Source organism: Panthera uncia (assembly GCF_023721935.1).
Source record: "Panthera uncia isolate 11264 chromosome B3 unlocalized genomic scaffold, Puncia_PCG_1.0 HiC_scaffold_1, whole genome shotgun sequence".
NCBI classification, from domain to species: domain Eukaryota; kingdom Metazoa; phylum Chordata; class Mammalia; order Carnivora; family Felidae; genus Panthera; species Panthera uncia.
In genome coordinates, this window is record NW_026057582.1 from 59,232,754 (window position 1) to 59,251,588 (window position 18,835).

The 18,835-nt window shown below is 36.1% G+C and overlaps 1 protein-coding gene across 4 annotated transcripts in view; it reads right to left on the reverse strand.

Annotated features, from left to right (window-relative positions):
* Window positions 1-10,811: 10,811 nt before the first annotated feature.
* MIPOL1 (mirror-image polydactyly 1) overlaps window positions 10,812-18,835 on the reverse strand; it is a 304,816-nt gene continuing 296,792 nt past the window's right edge. For all 4 annotated transcript variants that reach the window (XM_049611603.1, XM_049611604.1, XM_049611605.1 and 1 more), the window contains one exon: window positions 10,812-11,535. In XM_049611603.1, coding sequence (XP_049467560.1) covers window positions 11,469-11,535 — 67 coding nt within the window. In that variant the 3' untranslated portion in view covers window positions 10,812-11,468. The remainder of the gene's footprint in view (window positions 11,536-18,835) is intronic.

Sequence of the window (18,835 nt, forward strand, 5' to 3'; positions counted from 1 at the left end):
TAAGCAACTAAAAATGCTGGATAGAAAATGACAGATATCTTCGCAAATCCATCAGTGTATTGGCTAGTTGGTGAGGAATACACAGAGGCCTAAACCTAAGGAAAACTGGGAACCCTCAATGGTAAGCAGTTTTTACTTTGAAAGCATTTGCCCTATGATGGGGGTGAATTTGAGCTTTGGTTTTCATGTATTTCTTAGTGGCACAGGGGATAGGGGACAAAGTCCAGGGTCCACTCAAGGAAAAAATCTTAAACTTGGGCTATGAGTGGAGAATAAAAAAATATCTCCCTCTATGAACACTTTTTAAGATTCCACATAGGAGTGAGACCATACAGTATTTGTCTTTGTCTGTCTTATTTCACTTAGCATAATGCCCTCAAGTTTCATCCACGTTGTTGCAATGACAGCATTTCCTTTTTTATGACTGAATAATATTCCATTGTGTATATAGACCACAGCTTCTTTATCTATTTGTCTGTTGGTGGACACTTAGGTTGTTTCTATGTCTTAGCTATTGTAAATAATGGTTCTAGAAACATGAGGGTGCAGACATCCTTTTGAGTTGGTGTTTTCATGTATTCTGGACATATTTCCAGAAGTGGAATTGCTGGATCATATGGTAATTCTATTTTTAAATTTTTGAGGATCTTCCATACTGTTTTCCATAGTGGCTGTGCCAGTTTATAATCCGAACAATATACAAGGGTTCCCTCACCAGCATTTATTTATTATCTTTTTTGATGATGGCCACTTTAACAGGTATGAAGTGATATCCCTGTGTGGTTTTGATCTGCTTCTACCTAATGCCTAGTAATGTTGAGTATCTTTTCATATACCTGTTGGCCCTTTATATATCTTCTTTGGAAAAAATGCCTAATTAGGTCTTTTGTTCATTTTTAATTGGACTGTTTTTATGCTAATGAGTTATATGTTTTGGATATTAATCCCTTATCAGATATACGGTTGCAAATATTTTTTCCCATTCTGCAGGTTGTCTTTTCACTTTGTCAATGGTTTTGTTTGTTGTGCAGCTTTTTAGTTTGATGTAATCCCACTTATTTATTTTTGATTTTGTTGCTTGTGTTTTAGGTGTCATATCCAAAAAACCAATGCCAAGACCCATGTCAAGGAGCTTTGTTCCTATGTTTTCTTCTAAGAGTTTCATGGTTTCAGGTGTTATATTTAAGCCTTTAATTGATTTCAAGTTAATTTTTGTGAGTGGTGCCGGACAGGGTCTAGTTTCATTTTTTTTTTTTTTTTACATGTGAATATCCAGTTTTCCCAGCACCATTATTTATTTATTTTGTTTACTTATTTATTTTGAGAGAGAGTGGGAGGAGGGGCAGAAAGACAGGAGAGAGAATTCCAAGCAGGCTCCGTGCTGTCAGTGCAAAGCCCAACATGGGGCTAAAAACCATGAATCATGAAGTAATGACCTGAGCCAAAATCAAGAGTTAGATGCTTCACTGACTTAACTATCCAAGTACCCCCCACCCCCAGCACCATTATTGAACAAACTGTCTTTTCTCGAGTATTCTTGGCTCCCTTGTCAAATATTAGTTGATAAACTCAATTCTCTTCCATTGGTCTGTTTGTCTCTTTTTCTGTTAGTACTGTTCTCAGCTTTATAGTATAGCTTGAAATCAGAAGTGTGATGCCTCCTACTTTGTTCTCTCAGAATTGCTTTGGCTATTTGAGGTCTTTTGTGTCCCATTTAAATTTTAGGATTGTTTTCTATACTTCTGTGAAAAATGCCACTGGAACCTTGATAGGGATTGCACTGAATCTGTGGATTACTTTTGGTAGTAGGGACATTTTAGCAATATTAATTCCTCCAATCCATAAACATGGGAACTGTCATGAATTTTATAACCATAAGCTAGCCCTCATGTGGGTTTTCAACCCAAATTATCATCATTTAAGTGGTCCAGTAAAATTCCAATTAAGTTTCTAAAGTGCTCTAAAGCCTGTATGTGTTCCCAGGTGATTAACAGAAGCAAATGTGAAGCCTTTATGGAGGAACCGACCTTCAACCCAGGCCCTGAAAAGTCCCGCGGAGGATAATTCTAAGAAATATAGGCTCATATTCATGAATCACCAAACATCCAAAGAAATATGGCAGCAAAAATGTAGCTAGTGGAAAATACCGCAAAATTGGAGCAGTGAATACTTCAGGTATTAAAATGATCAGAAATCAGGGGCGCCTGGGTGGCTCAGTCGGTTGAGCATCTGACTTCAGCTCAGGTCACGATCTCACGGTCCGTGGGTTCGAGCCCCGCGTCAGGCTCTGGGCTGATGGCTCAGAGCCTGGAGCCTGCTTCCCATTCTGTGTCTCCCTCTCTCTCTGCCCCCCCCCCCATTCATGCTCTGTCTCTCTCTGTCTCAAAAATAAATAAACGTTAAAAAAAAATTAAAAAAAAAAATGATCAGAAATCAAATACCGAATAAGCATGTTTAAAATGTGTAAGATAAAAAGGAATTGAAAATATGAGGTAGGAACAAGGGACCATAAAAATGACCAACTGGATTTGGGGAATGATCAGAATATAACCTTCAGAAATGAAAAAATGTAATAACAGAAATGAAAAACTCACTGACATTTTGCTTCCAGAAGAGAGTGGTTTGTGGCAGACCAATGTCCCTGCTAAGAATAAGAAGAAAAGTTGGAAAACTTACAAAAAGTAAGCTGGATAACTTACTAAAAGTATCAGAGAGGGGCTGAAACAAAGAAGAGGGGGACTAAGGTTCTAGAGAGGAAAGAACAGAGAGGTAAACTCTGCAGCCGCTCTCCCCTGGAGGTCTTTGCTGGTTTTGGGTGAAGGTGAGAGAGTGATAATCTGGGCTTTGTCCTGGAAGAAGACTGCTGCTAGAGACAGAGAAAATAGCTTTCAGCAATCTTGCAAGGCTGTAGTGACAGACCTGGAGAGCCAAAGGGCCTGAAACACACACCTAGTTTTCCCTTCAAAATACTTGGCAAATTCTGAGCTGTGCTAAGTTGAGGTTAAAAAAGCTCAGATAAGACTATCTCAATGGGCCCCAGTGAAGCTATCACTTGTACCGTTGAAAGCTTGAGTGAGCTAGGCCATCAGAGGAGAGGCAAACCAGAGAAAACTGAGCCTTATTCAGAATGTACCTTACTCAGGTACAACTCAACATAGTACCTGACTGGATTAAGGTGATTAGCTTTCACGCAATCTTCCCAATAGAGGAAAGGTTAAGCCCTCTCTGGAGGAAGACAGAATCTTCCAGAGGGTCAGGATGTCTTGCATTTAGTCAACCATTAATTAATAGGCATGCCAAGAGACAGGACCATGCATCTAGAAAGCAAAAAACAAAAACAGACCATGGATGATTCAGAAAGTGGAGTTAGTAGACATGTACACACAGTCATTTAAGTAACTATGACTAGTATATTCAAGAAAACAGAAGCAAAGGGGGAGACAATATATTTGGAAAGGTGAGTATTTTACCAGAGAATTGGAATGTACAAAAAAAAAATCAAGAGGAAACTGTAGAATTGAAAAGTACAGAATCTGAAATTAAGACCTGAATAGACAGCTTTAACATCAGTAGACAGGATTAGTGAAATAAAAGGCAATTTTGAAGATTCAAAACTAATGTACATAAAGGAAAAAAAAAAAAAGGAAAATACAGGACAGGGTGACAGCAATATGGGGAAACACAGTGAATAAATATAAAATATATATAATTGGAATTTCAGAAGGAGGAGAAAGAGATATTGACCAAAGTTTCCTAAAGATGGCAAAAAATATCAAGTTTGAGATTTAATAAGATGGATGAAATCAAGCAAGAAATATACAAAGACCACATCTAGGCACAAAACTGTCAAAAACAAAGAAAAAGATAAAAACAAGAAACAATCAGAGAAAACAGAGACTTTACCTCCAGGAGAAAAACATTAAGACCGACAGGTAATTTCTCAACAGGGAAGAAGGCAGTTAGACATCAAGAGGATGATATTTTAAAACAGTTATATAAGGACTTATACTTTTGGGCATGATGGAGTAAACCAGGACATTTACCCTCTGAGTTAAAAAAAAAAAAGAACAAAAAAACTCATCAACCAACAGCAACAACAGCAAACAACAGTGAAAATCCATGGATCAATGTTTTTGGACTTTGGACAACAGGCAGCCCAGCATAGTGATCCCTGAGGGAAGGGAAGCGTATGAAGTGAGCTTGAGGATTGACCCAGCTTACTATCTGGAGAAGTTAGAGAGCAGAGAGCAGGAAAGGGTAATGAAACAGCCTGGCAGCCTCCCTGAGTCAAGAACACAGAGCTGAGAATGTGGTTAGAGTTTGCAGGTCAGACTACTGAAGAAGAGAGATTCTGCATGTAGTGAGGAGTGCTCCACAGGGAGAGCACAAGAGAGCAGTGGACTCTGCAGAACTGCAGTGCATTCCCGGACTCTTCCTCTGAGTGTTGACCAGCATGTGTGACAGTAAACTACTGAGTGAGGGTAAAAATTACCAAAAAAAAAAAAAGGAGTTGGCAAGATAATAATCAAAATTCATACAAAGCTGTGATCAGTCAAGGTAGAGAAACCCCATTGTACATAAGTAGTGTATTCAGAGAGGTATTGCCTAAACTGGGGGGTGGGGTGGGGGAGGGGTGGGGTGGATCAGCCTGACATTAAAGGTTCTCTGATCCTGCCTAATAAGCTCAAAAGAGCATTATAATGAGGATCTAACTGTTTCCAAGTAGTGTAACTGTATCTCCAAAGTTCCAAAAGCATTAATGAAAAACAAAAATACCCAACACTCAACAAATTAAAATTCACAATGACTGGCATCTAAAAAAAAAGTCAGCAGGCATGCAAAGCAGGAAAATGCAACTCGTGATAAGAAAACAACAACAACAAAAAACAAAGAGACCTGGAAATAGAATAGATAATAGAATTAACAGATAAGGACATTAAAATAGTCCTTATAACTATATTTTGTGTATTCCAGAAGATAACATAAGGCAGAAATAAATTTAGGAGAGAGATAAAAGAAATTAAAATACCCAACTTTAACTTTTAGAGATGAAAAATACGCCTGCAAAGAATAATGCTCTGGATGGAATTATGAACACATTAGATACTGCAAAAGAAAAGATTAATAAATTTGAAAATAAAGTAATGGAAACTAAAATAAAGCACACAGGAAAAACAGTCTGGAAAAAGGAATTAAATGAAACATGAATGAGCTGTAGGACAGCTTAAAACAGTCTAATATATGTAAAGTAATAGTTCCAGAGGGAGGGGAAAAAGATCTGGGGGACAGAAAACTATTAGAAAAATAATGGTTGAAATTTTAAAATTTATTTATTTAAATTCAAGTTAGTTAAAATACAGTGTAGTGTTGGTGTCAGGAGTAGAACCCCGTGACTCATCACTTCCACGTGATGCCCAGCGCTCATCCCAAGTGCCCTCCTTAATGCCCATCACTCATTTAGCCCATCTCCCCACCCACCTCCCCTCTAGCAACCCTCAGTTTGTTCTAAGAGTCTCTAATGGTTTGTCTCCCTCTCTGTTTTTATCTTATTTTTCCTTCCTTTCCCCTATGTTCATCTGTAATGGTTGAAATTAAAAAAAAATTCATAGATTACAAACCTATAGTCCAAGAAATTCAACAAACCATGAGCACAGAAACATGCAGAAATCTATATCATAATAAATCCTAATCTCGTTGGTTGAAACAAATGACAAAGAGAAAAATCTTTAAAGCAGCCATAGGACGTTTTTATATAGAGAACAAAAATTAAAATGAGAGCAGGGACAAAGCAAGCCAGACAATAAAGCAACATCTTGAAAATACTGAAAAAAAAATTATCCGAAAATACTATATCCAGCAAAAAAGCCTTTTTCCACAAAATAAAGGCAAAGAAAAGAAAAGAATCCAGACATTTTCAGGCATACAAAAGCTGGAAGAATTCGTCACTCACTGCCCTGCTTTACTATAAATGATAAATGCTTCAGGAAGAAGGAATATGGTGATGGGTGGAAACCTGGATCTACACAAAGAAGAGCACTGGAAATGGTAAATACATGGGTAAATATAAAATAGTGGTGTTCTTACTTTTAAAAATCTCCTTAAAAACTGTTATTTAAAGCAAAAAATAATAACAATGTTATTATTGTGTGCATATATAGAAGTACAACGTATGGTAACAATATCACAAAGACCAGACACAGTAACTCAACAATTTTTATCAACAGTGATGTGACACTTTAGACATGACAAGTTTATAGAATCTTTGTCCCAAAGATTCCTTACATTTTTTTATGTTTTATTTATTTTTGAGGGAGAGAGAGAGAGAGAGAGAGAGAGCGAGTGCAGGTGAGGGACAGAGAGAGGGAGGCACAGAATTCGAAGACAGGCTCACACTCTGAGCTATCAGCACGGAGCCTGATGCGGGGCTCAAACTCAACAAACCGCGAGATCATGACCGGAGCCAAAGTTGGTCGCTTAACCAACTGAGCTACCCAAGCGCCACTGCCCCCAAAATTTTTATTGGCCACCACACCCTGGTTCTCTTCTAGCCATATACTTTAAGCTTTAAATTCTAAGTTCACTGCAGGTGATAGAGTATTTGGTAGCGTATTTACATTACCTTACCTTGATTGAATGAACAGAACAGAAGCAGTATTTTTAGATTTCAGCTATTGGTTACAGCAAAATTCCACATACGAATTCCAAAGTTAGTAGAGGTGCTTTGCAGTGGACTTGAATCAGTCTACTGTTTTTTCATGAAGAGACGTAATCTCCTTTTCTAGGTTCTTTCTAACTGTATTTACCAAAAGTAATGTTTCTCTTTAATATTTATTGCTATGATTTTATTTTGTATCTAAATAGTTATTAAAGGTTCCTAAGGTATCTAAAAAAATTTGTTCATACCAACTCTTGTCGTTTTCTTAATTAAGTAATCTCTATGCCCAACATGGGGCTCGAGCTCATGACCAGATCAACAGTCACATGCTCCACCCACTGAGCCAGCCAGGTGCCCCTCAACTTTTATCTTCATTAAACTTGTCAAACACAGTTTGATGGTGAACTTAATCTGTTTTCTTACTGTAGTATATTTTATAGGCATATCCAGTGCAGTGTCTTCAGGATTGTATCATTATAAATTTGATTAAGATCAATGTCTCAGAATTGCATTGAAATGTGTAGGATTTGCAGTAGGGGATTTTATGTGAATAAAAAGTAAATATATATTTTAGATATTTGAGTTTGTGCATTAAAATGCACCTTTATTGGGCACCTGGGTAGCTCAGTTGGTTGAAAGTCTGACTTTGGCTAGGTCATGCTCTTGTAGTTCGTGAGTTTGAGCCCTGCATCGGGCTTTGTGCTGACAGCTCAGAGCCTGGAGCCTGCTTCGGATTTGGTATCCCCTTCTCTCTCTGCCCCTACCCCACTCACGCTCTGTCTCTTTCTCAAAAATAAATAAAACTTTTTAAAAAATTCACCTTTGTTAATAACCAGATAGTCAAGAAACTGGTGACTTCAAAAGTACCAGTGTATTCCAAAACTTTTTAGATGACAATAAAATTAAAAATAGGTATATTAAAGTTTTTGCAAAGAAATATCAACAGTATAGAGTATTTGATGATTCTCAAAAATACACATTCATCACTGTCCAATTCTATCTATGAAATCCTACATTAAAATAATAACTCTAACCTCTATAAATTAAAGTACTTAAAAAAAGAACAGAAAAACCTTTCAATAGAGGTTATTCTAGTAAACGGATTACAGAAAGTTTGGTAACTTGAGAAACTATTCTGGAACGTATGCTACTGGTTCAAATGTGCAAGCTCCAACTTAACAAATGTTTAAAATATTTGAGTTTTTAAAACAGTGCCAAAACAAACCCCATCTTTTCTAGAGATGACATATTTAGCTAAGCATGAGCAATATAAATCTTTCAACCATTCCATGTATTTGTTTAAAAGCCTCAGAAACCACGTGCATTTCTAATAAAACATGAACAAAATGCTGAAGTCACTGGAGCCTAACAGTGGACTTATAAATCACATTTTTAAAAAGGCAAATGTATTTGTGTGTTGTCTGCATGTATGCTCTAAGTATCCAGATATACACATGTATATAGACATGAATAGGTTAATAGGTTAGTTGTAAATAACAGTTATCAATAACAAAATGATGTTTGGGAAAAATCCGGGTTCCACACAAACCTTACTTATGTGAGGAGATAAAATGTGTAAGTCATGTGTAAAATGTTTTATCATTGTAATGACTCATTAATCATGAGTATTTGAAAAGAGAAACTTCAAAAATAACCATAATCTTTAAAAATGCTACATATAAAAATGCTTTTCTATGCAACTATATCTAATATTCAAACTATAAGTTTTGAATATTCTAACATTTTTTGAAATAAATTCTGTCAGTAAATGACTGACAAGATTCTTCAGTTTATTTGAAATAAGGATAGATACAGAGGATCAGCTTTCTCATTGAAAAGGGAAAATGTTTTATTAGATATCATATTTTGAGTATTTTAAATTATTTTAACATAATGGCTTATTTATAAAAGTAGAATTAAAGTTTCTCATATATTAATAATTAACTAATAACTTTGCTATAACTGCTTATCCCTTGCTTATAACCAATAACCTTGCTTATAACTTGCTTATAACCAGTTCCACTTCTAATAGTTGCTGTAGGAGATAAAGTAAGACTTGAAGTTCAGACCACCATTCAATAAAACTACACTGTCAGGTTTTGGCATCAGGCACAAAGCAACTCAAGGTTATTTATTATTAACAATGAATTGTCACAGTATTCCCAATGAGTGTAGCCTAAGGCAAAGCATGCTGCTACTGTAACACTGTAGAGAGATAGTAAAAATGTGATGCTATTTAAACATGCAGTTCACATTATTGTACTTCACTAAAAGAAATGCATACAATCTCAATTGTTGGTGAATTCATATGTATTGGTAGAAAAGAAATGGCATAATAATAAAAATTGCAAGAGTTAAAATCTTCAGTTTTTTTTTTTTTTTTTTCCTTACAGAAAGGTTTAGAGAACTACTGCTACATGGAGTTTAGTCCTAAGACCTCAGCTGTAAGTCCTCGCCAGTCCCTGGCAAATTCCTAGGATTCTGACTCTACTTCTTCAATTGTACAATGTAATAATAATAACAACAGCACTAAAACCATCATCATCATATTACTGAGTATTTAGAGAACCGATCTCAGAAGCTAGGTAACTCCTTAGTATGAACAAAAGTGAAGACGGTTTGAAACATTGTTGGTGGACATTTTTAAGTATAAGAAATCAATTAATGATAATATTTGGCTGAAATACTTAGCATTTGTAATTTTGTAGACAACTCATTTTCAAGGGGATGTGGTATTTTGGCGGAGGTTACCTACACTGATAATAGTAAATGTTAGAATTGTTTTATAAATTTAACTTTATACTATCAGATTCTTTCAAAGTTCTGGATATTGATTACAGGAATTGGTTGCTCTAATCTAATCATTTCAGTACACAAAGAGATGTTTGGAAGCTGTAAAATGTCTTCATGCTTACTGTGTGTTTTATAAAACCCCAAGCAAAATAACTCAGGGAAGATTTGTCTGTACTTTAGGACTAACCTGAAAATTCAGGTTTACTTGTGGTTTACTTGAAGAGGTTTCAGGAACGGACTATTTTGTGACAAGAACTGTTCCTCTTTACTTACCTGCATGATTTGCAAGGCACTATTCCTTCACATAGGGGCTCCCACATGTTCCATGACAGCCCAGAGGGGAGACTCCATGCACGACCACATTATTTCAAATTTCTCTATTTATATAGTCACTGGCCTACGAAAGGCTATAATCTCTTTGGGACTGTAGAAGAAATCCAGTTAGCTTATTTACTAGCCCTTGTTGCTCCTTATTTTCTAATTCTAATAGTTTAAAACAATAATTAAAAGCAGGTGACATGAGTAAATTCTAAATTTGAACTTAATGGAATGGTTCTAATGGCCAGGGAGTTTAAAAAATTCCATGAGAAGGAAATCGAGTTTGTTAACATTATGATTCTTTTGTGGCCCTATGATAAAGCTCCTTATGTTTTCCTGCAAGAGTAAAAAAAAAAAAAAATCACATGAATAATCTCCACTGGTGTATCCAAAGCCATGGTGCAATAAACTATTCTGTTCTTGTCCTGAAAATAAGCAATGGTAGAGAATCTACCTCGGTCTTAAAGCTAAATTAAAATATTGTATGGACTTGGAAAAATTTTCACTTTCCCACAAAATTCTCACGAATTCAATCTCTACTTGCCTATTTCATCCTGTTGCGGCCACAGTCATCTTCTATTGGCCTCTCATCTATTCAATCTAAAAAAAAAAGAAGGTATTTTTTTCTGTAGCCAAATACATAAATCTTGGTTTTATTCATAATTTCATATGACTAGAAGTGATTGTTATGCTTTACTATTTCAATTTTTTAAATAAAAGGAAAAGCAGGTAATCAAGCCAAACTGCCAGTTTTCTTTTTTCCACATCCTTATATTTTTACATTACAATTTTACTGTATATCGTATCTTGGATTCCCCTCCTTCACAACAAAAATTCAAATGATAATCTAAATAAAGATAATCAAAAAGAATACTTAACGTTTTTGATGGCCTCTTGCCTTTGAGAGTCATGCTGGCACATGCTAATTTTCAAGCCAGAGGTGTCCCAGCCTATTAGACAGACTTGGCAATTTCTACAGTTTAAATAGAGTTTAGATCATTATTCAGACACAACATTAAAAACATCGACAATATGAATCCATAAGTACACATGAACAATATCCTCTTTTTTATTGAAAACAGTTTGTATTATTTGTAGTGAAACAAAAATCATTCCTTGATTAATGTAATTTTAATGTACCAAACTATTGGAGCAAATTATACATTTAATTCTTGGTATTTATATTTAATATTATTTAATATTAACAAAGATCATGTGTATGCATTGGAGGAAGACTATACATTCTCATGTCTGGGCTGCTCTCATCAGTTAAGAAATAAACTCTATATTGAAAAATGCACGTATTTGAAGTTCTGACCTAACACAATGGATTAAGGTTTAGACAATATTTACTTTGCTGCATTTTGATTCAGAAAGGGCCATATGTGAAGATATGACCTATAATGGCCTCTCAGTAAAAAGATTTATATCAAATAGAGTGATATAAAATAGTTACAAAATAAGCTACAACTTTATAGCTACTCATTGGTAAAAGTCTGTAGTTAATACATTTGGATAAATAAGTCAGCAGCAAAGTGGTTAAACATTTGTGATCTGATTTTATCTCAGCTTGGAATGTGGTTGGAGTGTCCCACTTCTAACAACTGTTTGCTAAGTTAAGGCTTTAGTGTTTACACAGTGTTGAATGAAGCAGCCTGGTCACCAGATGTGATTGCTTCCCCAGACTGTCGTTTTTTTTCAGTCAGATCACTGTCCTCATGGTCCCTGTTCCAACCTTCTTCCTCAGGACGTCCACCAGCCTTTCCAGCCTAGGTTGGGGGCAGGTGGGGGGAGGGGGAAAAAAAGGATACAAAAAGTACAATTATTGTCAGGAATGTTTTGGCTGAAAAAGAACAGTATTTGCCTGTGACCAAGCAGTCTTGGTAGTCGTGTTAAGAGACAAAGCATTACTGTCAGCAAGAGACACTGGTGCAGAGTGCCACGTATCCGAGGTTAAAAAAAAACAGTAACAACACAAACTTTAACCCACATCTTCAGATTATGTCAGTTTTAGACGCTACATGAAAAAATATAACATACTCATTTCACTACATTTACCTGCTTGCATGAAGGCTGTGAATGAATCATTTATTATGCAATGTGAAGATGGCACATTAAATGCAGAGCAGTTCCAAACTGATTTTTACCTAAGAAGTACATATTTTAATTCAGAAATACTATCAACCTCACACCTGTTACTTAGGTAAATAAGTAACACATTATTATGTTGTACAATTCATATGCATTAAATTTCTTCCTTTTTCAAAGAGTCAGCTGATGAAAATAATTAGGAATTAGGTAGCTAGCTGGAAAAAACTCATGCTTTAGTGGCATGAAAATAATTTAGGTATACACAAATGGTTTGATGCTAATAAAACCAGACTTTTGGTACTACATTTAAAAAGAAGTTTCTATTCTGAGTAATGTAAATAGGCTAGCAACGACTCTATAGTTTCTAATCAAGGATATGTGATTTTTTTTAGTTGATTAAAAACTCACCACTTAAAGTCAAAAGTTTAAAAATGGTTTTTAAAAATAAGTTTAAAAATAGTTAAAAATAAGTTTGAAAATAAAGTCAAAAGTTCAAAAGTCTATTCTGTAGTGTTCTTAGGCTACTCTACGGGAGGGAGATCACATTCATGTGGATCAGTGAGATTTTGCTTGAGAAGAGATGATGGAATCAGACCATTAATTTTTCTCCTGTTATGTTTTTTTACTGAAAGCATAAAACCTCAACAAAAAATCATGTTTGATGTTACACACACAGAAATCTTCCAGTTTTCATATATACACAATCTTCTTCCTCAAAGACTGGTGAGCGACATAGTCTAGTCTGCTCCAGCTTGCCTCATTTATATGGATCCATGCATGAGGGTCCTTTGCAAATAAACATAGCACAGAGCTAGACCCTAAAGGAATGAGGGTATTCTTAGTGTCACATACTCTGGTTTACATGCAACACTGAAAGTTAGCTCAAGTTTATTGGATGATTGTGCATATATGGAGTTCTGTTAACAGAAAACAAGAATATGATGATTTATATAGGATTACATAAATTCTTTAAGACAAAGTTTCACTAACCTAATTTTGGAGAAGGGGCAAGAAAAATGTCAGGATGAAATTTTAAATGTATTGTTAAAGTATGATAGTAACCTCAATTAACTTAAAAAATGACTCCAGTGGAAACATTGACAGGCCATTAATAGCATTTTTTGGCATATATTGTAAAAAAGGCAGATAATATTACTTTCATGTTGGTTAGTTATATCCTTCCCCTACAATCTGATTTACACTACCATTAAAAAAATTCCTCATAATGGAAAAGTTGTACTCTGTATAGTTATCATTATTACTATGAATTCAGAATCAATGGCATTCCAAATTACTGAGATGAATTTGTGTTGTGCCTCTTTTGACTTTTCCTTTGCTAATAGGCTCATCTTACTTTAGTTTCCTTTTTATAGATTAGGACATATTTCCATTTAGAACTCTTATGCCTTGCTAAGGTAAGAGGTTAGGAGGAAATACTTAAATATCACATCTTGCACTGCCCTTTACTATGTTTCAACAATTACTAGATCAACCACATTCTCAGTTTATCCAGGTTGAATGATTTATGAAAATTTGATCTCAGAAATGAGAAAAATGTCAATGACTTCGTTCTGTAAAAGCGTACTGACTTCTGAAACACAATGAAGCACCTATTCCTTCTTGTAAGGAATGGAATTCACCTGCCAGACGTGGACCGTGCCAACAGGAAGGTAGCTGCATACGTCTGTCGAAGCACCTTGTGGATTCGCCTGCAGGCTATTCTTTACTGTCCAAATCAACAATATCCTTTCAAAAAGTATGTAGCTTATTAAATTAGGTTCCAACTGCTTCAGATGTTACTCAACAGTAGTTTCCCAAGGGCTTCATGAAATAGGAAAAGGGTTAGAGCTAGGATTAGGAGTTCTCCATTAGGAGAACTCCATTAGGAGTTCTTCAAATATGAAGAAACTGAAGCACAGACAAGTAAACCCTTATACAAGGACTGTAGTAAAACAGTAACAAATCTGGGCCTGGTTTCCTTGTTCTTAGTTCAAAGTTACTTCCACTAGGGCTTGGTTACTAGAGAGCGACAGATTTCAGATTTAATGGATTATTTAGCTTCATGAAAAATTTTCCTTAAGTTCTTAGTTAAGTTAAATTGGGAAAGTATTTGTGGGTATATTTCACCTGCGATTTTAGTAACACATTAACAAAGTAAATCGATGACATTGCACGTAATTAGGAAATAATAGTTACAAACTACTGTTTACTATAGTAAATTTGAAAAATATACTTACAGATATATTTTAGACAGAAATCTTATTTTTTCAGTTAACATGATGTTTATATTTTCTATGTATTTAGATAACATGTATATACTACAATGGAATACATAATTTTCCAACATAGTTATTTACCAATTTTCCTAATCAGTTTACTTTTATTTTTCACTTTTTAAAAAAGTTTATTTATTTTTGAGAGAGAGAGAGAGAGAGACAGAGCACGAGCGGGGGAGGAGCAGAGAGAGAGGGAGACAGAATCCAAAATAGGCTCCAGGCTCTGAGCTGTCAGCACAGAGCCTGACGTGGGGCTGGAAATCACAAACCGTGAGATCATGACCTGAGCCAAAACCATATGCTCAACCGACTGAGCCACCCAGACGCCTCTATTTTTCACTCTTAATGAATATTATGAGATATGTTAAACAGTAAATAATTCTTAATAAACACTGATTATGTGCTATGAATTATGAGAAGCAAATTATGCACGTATTTAATTTTCATGATAACCATAGAGTAGACATTATCATTGGTTGACAAAACCAAAACATATAGAGGGTAATTTGATCACAGCCCTATTGCTAGTGAGTTTGGAGCTAGGATGTGATGGTAAGTCTAATTACCACCCCCCTGATCTCTCTGGTATACTATACTGCTCCCAAAAGTACTACCAACTTTTAAGGCATATTTCTGAGTTTTCGTGGGCTTGAATTACTCTCACTCCCTTCTGAGTTTCAGACTCACCTACCCAACTGCCTTTAAGACATCTCCTTTTGCTTTTTCTACAGGCATATGACACTTAGCATATCTAAAACAAAATTGACTTTGCCCCCATGCATGTTTCAGTATTTATGTTGATTAATGTCATTCATTAAGTTGAAAAAATTTAGGAAAACTTGGCACATTTTATTTATTTAGTTTTCTCATTTCAGCTTGGACCTGTGAAAACTTTGTGAAGAAACCACTAATGGTGACAGTGGGAAGCAGTGAGTGGGTTTTAACACATCGAGTAACACCATTTGCATTATGGAAAGATTATAGTGGCAAAGATGTAGGAATGGGATGGAGACAGGTTAGCCTATAGGTAGGAAGTCCAGATAGCTCCTGATTAAAATAATCTTTGTGAGCACAATAACATGAATGTGTTTAAGGCCATATAACTGTACACTGTAAAATGGTTAAGATGGTAAACTTTGTTATGAAGATTTACTATAATAAAAAAACAATATCCTAATGAGACTTAAAGACTTGAACTAAAACTACAGCAGTGCAGACGGAAAGAAGGGGACAAGTTTGAAAGATATCTAGGTATAGGATCCCAAGGACTTAGTGACTTCTGAGGGCAGGATGGGGAGAGATGGGGTGGGCAAGAAGGATGACTACTGGGTGTCTGATTTTGGTGACTAGATGGATAGTGATATACTAACCAAGACAGTGCAGAGGAAGAACAGAAGAATTTATTGGGGAGCATGTGTGTGTGAAGATGAGTTGAGCTTGGTACACATGAATTTGAGGTGTTGGTGGGACATATAAGTGGGATGTTAAGTAGATACTTGGATATAAGAGTTTGTCTTAAAGAGAGAATTCTAGGTTTATGATATAGATTTCAGTTCAATCAATAAGCATTTGTTTGGTAATTCCTATGTACCAGGTGCTGTTCTAGGCATTGATTATTCAAAAAGCAGGACATGGTCCCAGCTTATAAGGAACAGTAGGGTGGGGAAATAGATCTTTATATGGATAACTTCAACAACAAGTTACTGATAAATGCTGTAATAAAAGGATATGCAGATATTAAGCAGAACCTAGTTTGGGTAGAGGAGGAGAGGAAAGGCATATAAAGTCTTCCTGGGATTTTGCCTGAGTTAAGTATTGAAGGATAAGAAGGAAATAGTCATCTTAAGAAGGGAGGGGATGGAGAGGGGCAGGAGGGGCATTTCAGACAAAGGAAATAATATCTGTGAAGGCACAGAGGCATGAAAAGCATGATATGTGTCAAGTGCTATTGATAGCATTTATTTTCTCAGGATCACAAAGTTAGAGGTGGAGAATGGTAGAAAGTGAGGCTGAAGAGTTGGGTCATGACTAGGTTGCTCTAGGTTGTAACTAAAGCCACAGGAGTAGATGGAAATGCTTAGAAAGAGAAATTAAGAAGAAGAAGAGATGTGGGAATAGGATAGAAATCCAAAGAAAACAAATAAAGTAAAGAGACTGGCAAAAGAATTTGAGGATATAGGGATGTAAAAGATGGATCAAGACTAGGTGCTGTCACAGAATTCAGAGAAGAGCAGTTCAAGAAGGCAGCTATCAACAGTTTAAGTACTTAAACAATATCAAAGTGAGAAGTGCCCATGTGATTTGGCAATTGGGAAATGACCATCTTCTCAGTGCAGTTTTAATGGCATGATGGAAGTAGGAGGAAGCCTGAGAGGAATGTGAAAATTGAAGGCTAAGTACAGGCTGTTTTATAAGAGCTTGGCTAGAAAGTAAAGAGGATTATAGTTATAGGGGAATGTATGGCTGAAGAAGTTTTTTAAGAAACTGATGGCATGTGAATATATTTGTGAACTACGGGAGAGAAGACTAGAGGAAGACACAAAGGTATAAGGCAGGAAGATGATACCTTTTTAAGTAGGGTCTAGATGACGGGATCATAAGCATGATTTACAGCATTATCTTAAAAAATATATACAATTTTTCCTTGGAGATTAAGGGGAAAGAGGTAGGAAGAATACAGCTGTGGATAATTTAGGCATGGAGGATGTTAATTGACAGAACTTATGTCCGCTATAGGAGACAAAGTTCTCTGATGAAAACATAGGGTACAGAAAAAGGCTAGAGGAAAATGCTGAATGTTTAATGTGACAAGGAAGGGAGGTGCCTTGGAATATGCAAAAGAAATATTAGGTGAGACTGATGATCCAGCTATAGCTAGAGACTGCAAATTTGTAGAGATACTGATCATCATAGTAGTATGACTTCTAGTTTTCACATCAGGTCTATCCTTTGGGGATAGATATGGGGAGGGAAAATAATAAAAGTAATTGAGAGTTTATGACTTATAGTGTAAGACAAAGGTACAAGAAGGCTGTGTCCTTGAGAAAAAGTGATTAAACCTAGAATTCAGATTGGGTAGGGAAGAAAGCAAGTCTAAAAGGGCTGTCAGTTCAGAAAAAGAATGAAAGGAGCAAGAGACTGGATGTCTTAATTTGTGGTGAAGCTAAAAAGCAAGAGTAGTTGGGAGTAAGGCTGTGGTTATTGTTGGAGAGGCAAGTGTGATCTTAGGATTTCATATTTAGAGAAGTTCTGCCAACATCTATTGTAGTTGAAGTGGATAAGAGATAAAAGTCATTAGCATTCAAGGGACAAAGGAACAGACACATTACTGACATTGACACTGAAGTTTCTTAGTATGAATGCAGGAGTTGGGGTAGATAGAAAGGAAGACATTGAATCAGATGCCTGAAATACATTTAAAGGAAATGGCACTGATCAGGAGATCAGTAGATATCACTGAAAAGATGAGACAGAGAGTGAGAAAGCTGGATGTTGTAAATCTCAAAGGAGCGAGTGTTTTTACATTGATGTAGAAGGTATGAAAGAAGCAAAGCGGAACGAGAAGAACTCTCCTTCCTGGTATATGGGTACAGGAAAAAGGCTGCTGTCCTAGTATATGGGTATGGGGAAGAGACTGGGCTGCTAGGAAACAAGTGTCCTTGGTAAGTTTGTTTCAGGTAGAATGTGTGTATGAAACATTCAGCGTAGAAGTTGTGGATAGATGCAAGGTAGTAACAATGGAAAGAAGGTGCCACAAAGCAGACTGAAAAGAGCTGAGATCAGGGGAATAAAGAGAAGGAGAGAAAGATGGGGAAGGAGGAAGCACAGAGCTGTATGAAAGTGAATAGCCAATGGATTAGCCAATGGATAGAGTGCACCCATTCTCCCATGCATAAATTGTAATCAATGTGGTAAGAAGTTCTTGCTCCATTTTAGCCACAAAATGTAACTGAAAAGGTACACAGATGCCTATAAAAATGGGCATATCCACATATACTTGTGAATAGAGACACGGCCATATAAATATGAACACACATATATGCTCACAAAAAGAACACATAAGAAATAAGTAAATACCACATGAGGAAAGAATGAAGCTGAGAAAAGAAGAAAGACTATTTACATTTGAAACAAAATGAAGAAAGAGTTTGTAAGTGAAAAAGTGAGTGTAGGAGTAGATGGGAGAGTGGGTTGAAAAGTCATGGTGAAGAAGGTGGAAACAAGAATTGGTAGAAAGTGAAAAGAATGGGGAACCAAATAATAATTACATGGCCAAAAATTATTCCTTGTATTATTATTATTTATTTTTTTTTTTGAGAGAGTGCGAGCAGGGGAGGGGCAGAGAGAGAGAGGGAGAAAGAGAACCCTAAGCAGGCTCCACGCCCAGCACAGAGCCCCACATAGGGCTCCAACCCACAACAGTGAGACCATGATTTGAGCTGAAATCAAGAGTCAGATCCTTGGCCAAGTGAACTATCCAGGCGCCCCTATTCCTTATTTCAACATACTTCCTTGGATCTCCCACTCATCCCTGTAGACATACCTTTTAAATCATTACCTTACTTGATTTCTCATATGAGGTGTTATCAAAATGTTAAGAAAGCAGTCTTTACTGGTTTTTATTGTTTACACTTCCAGTCTTCAAATGGCTGGTACATTCAAGTTAGTAGACTGCTCACCATTATTAGTACTCTTTGCGGAT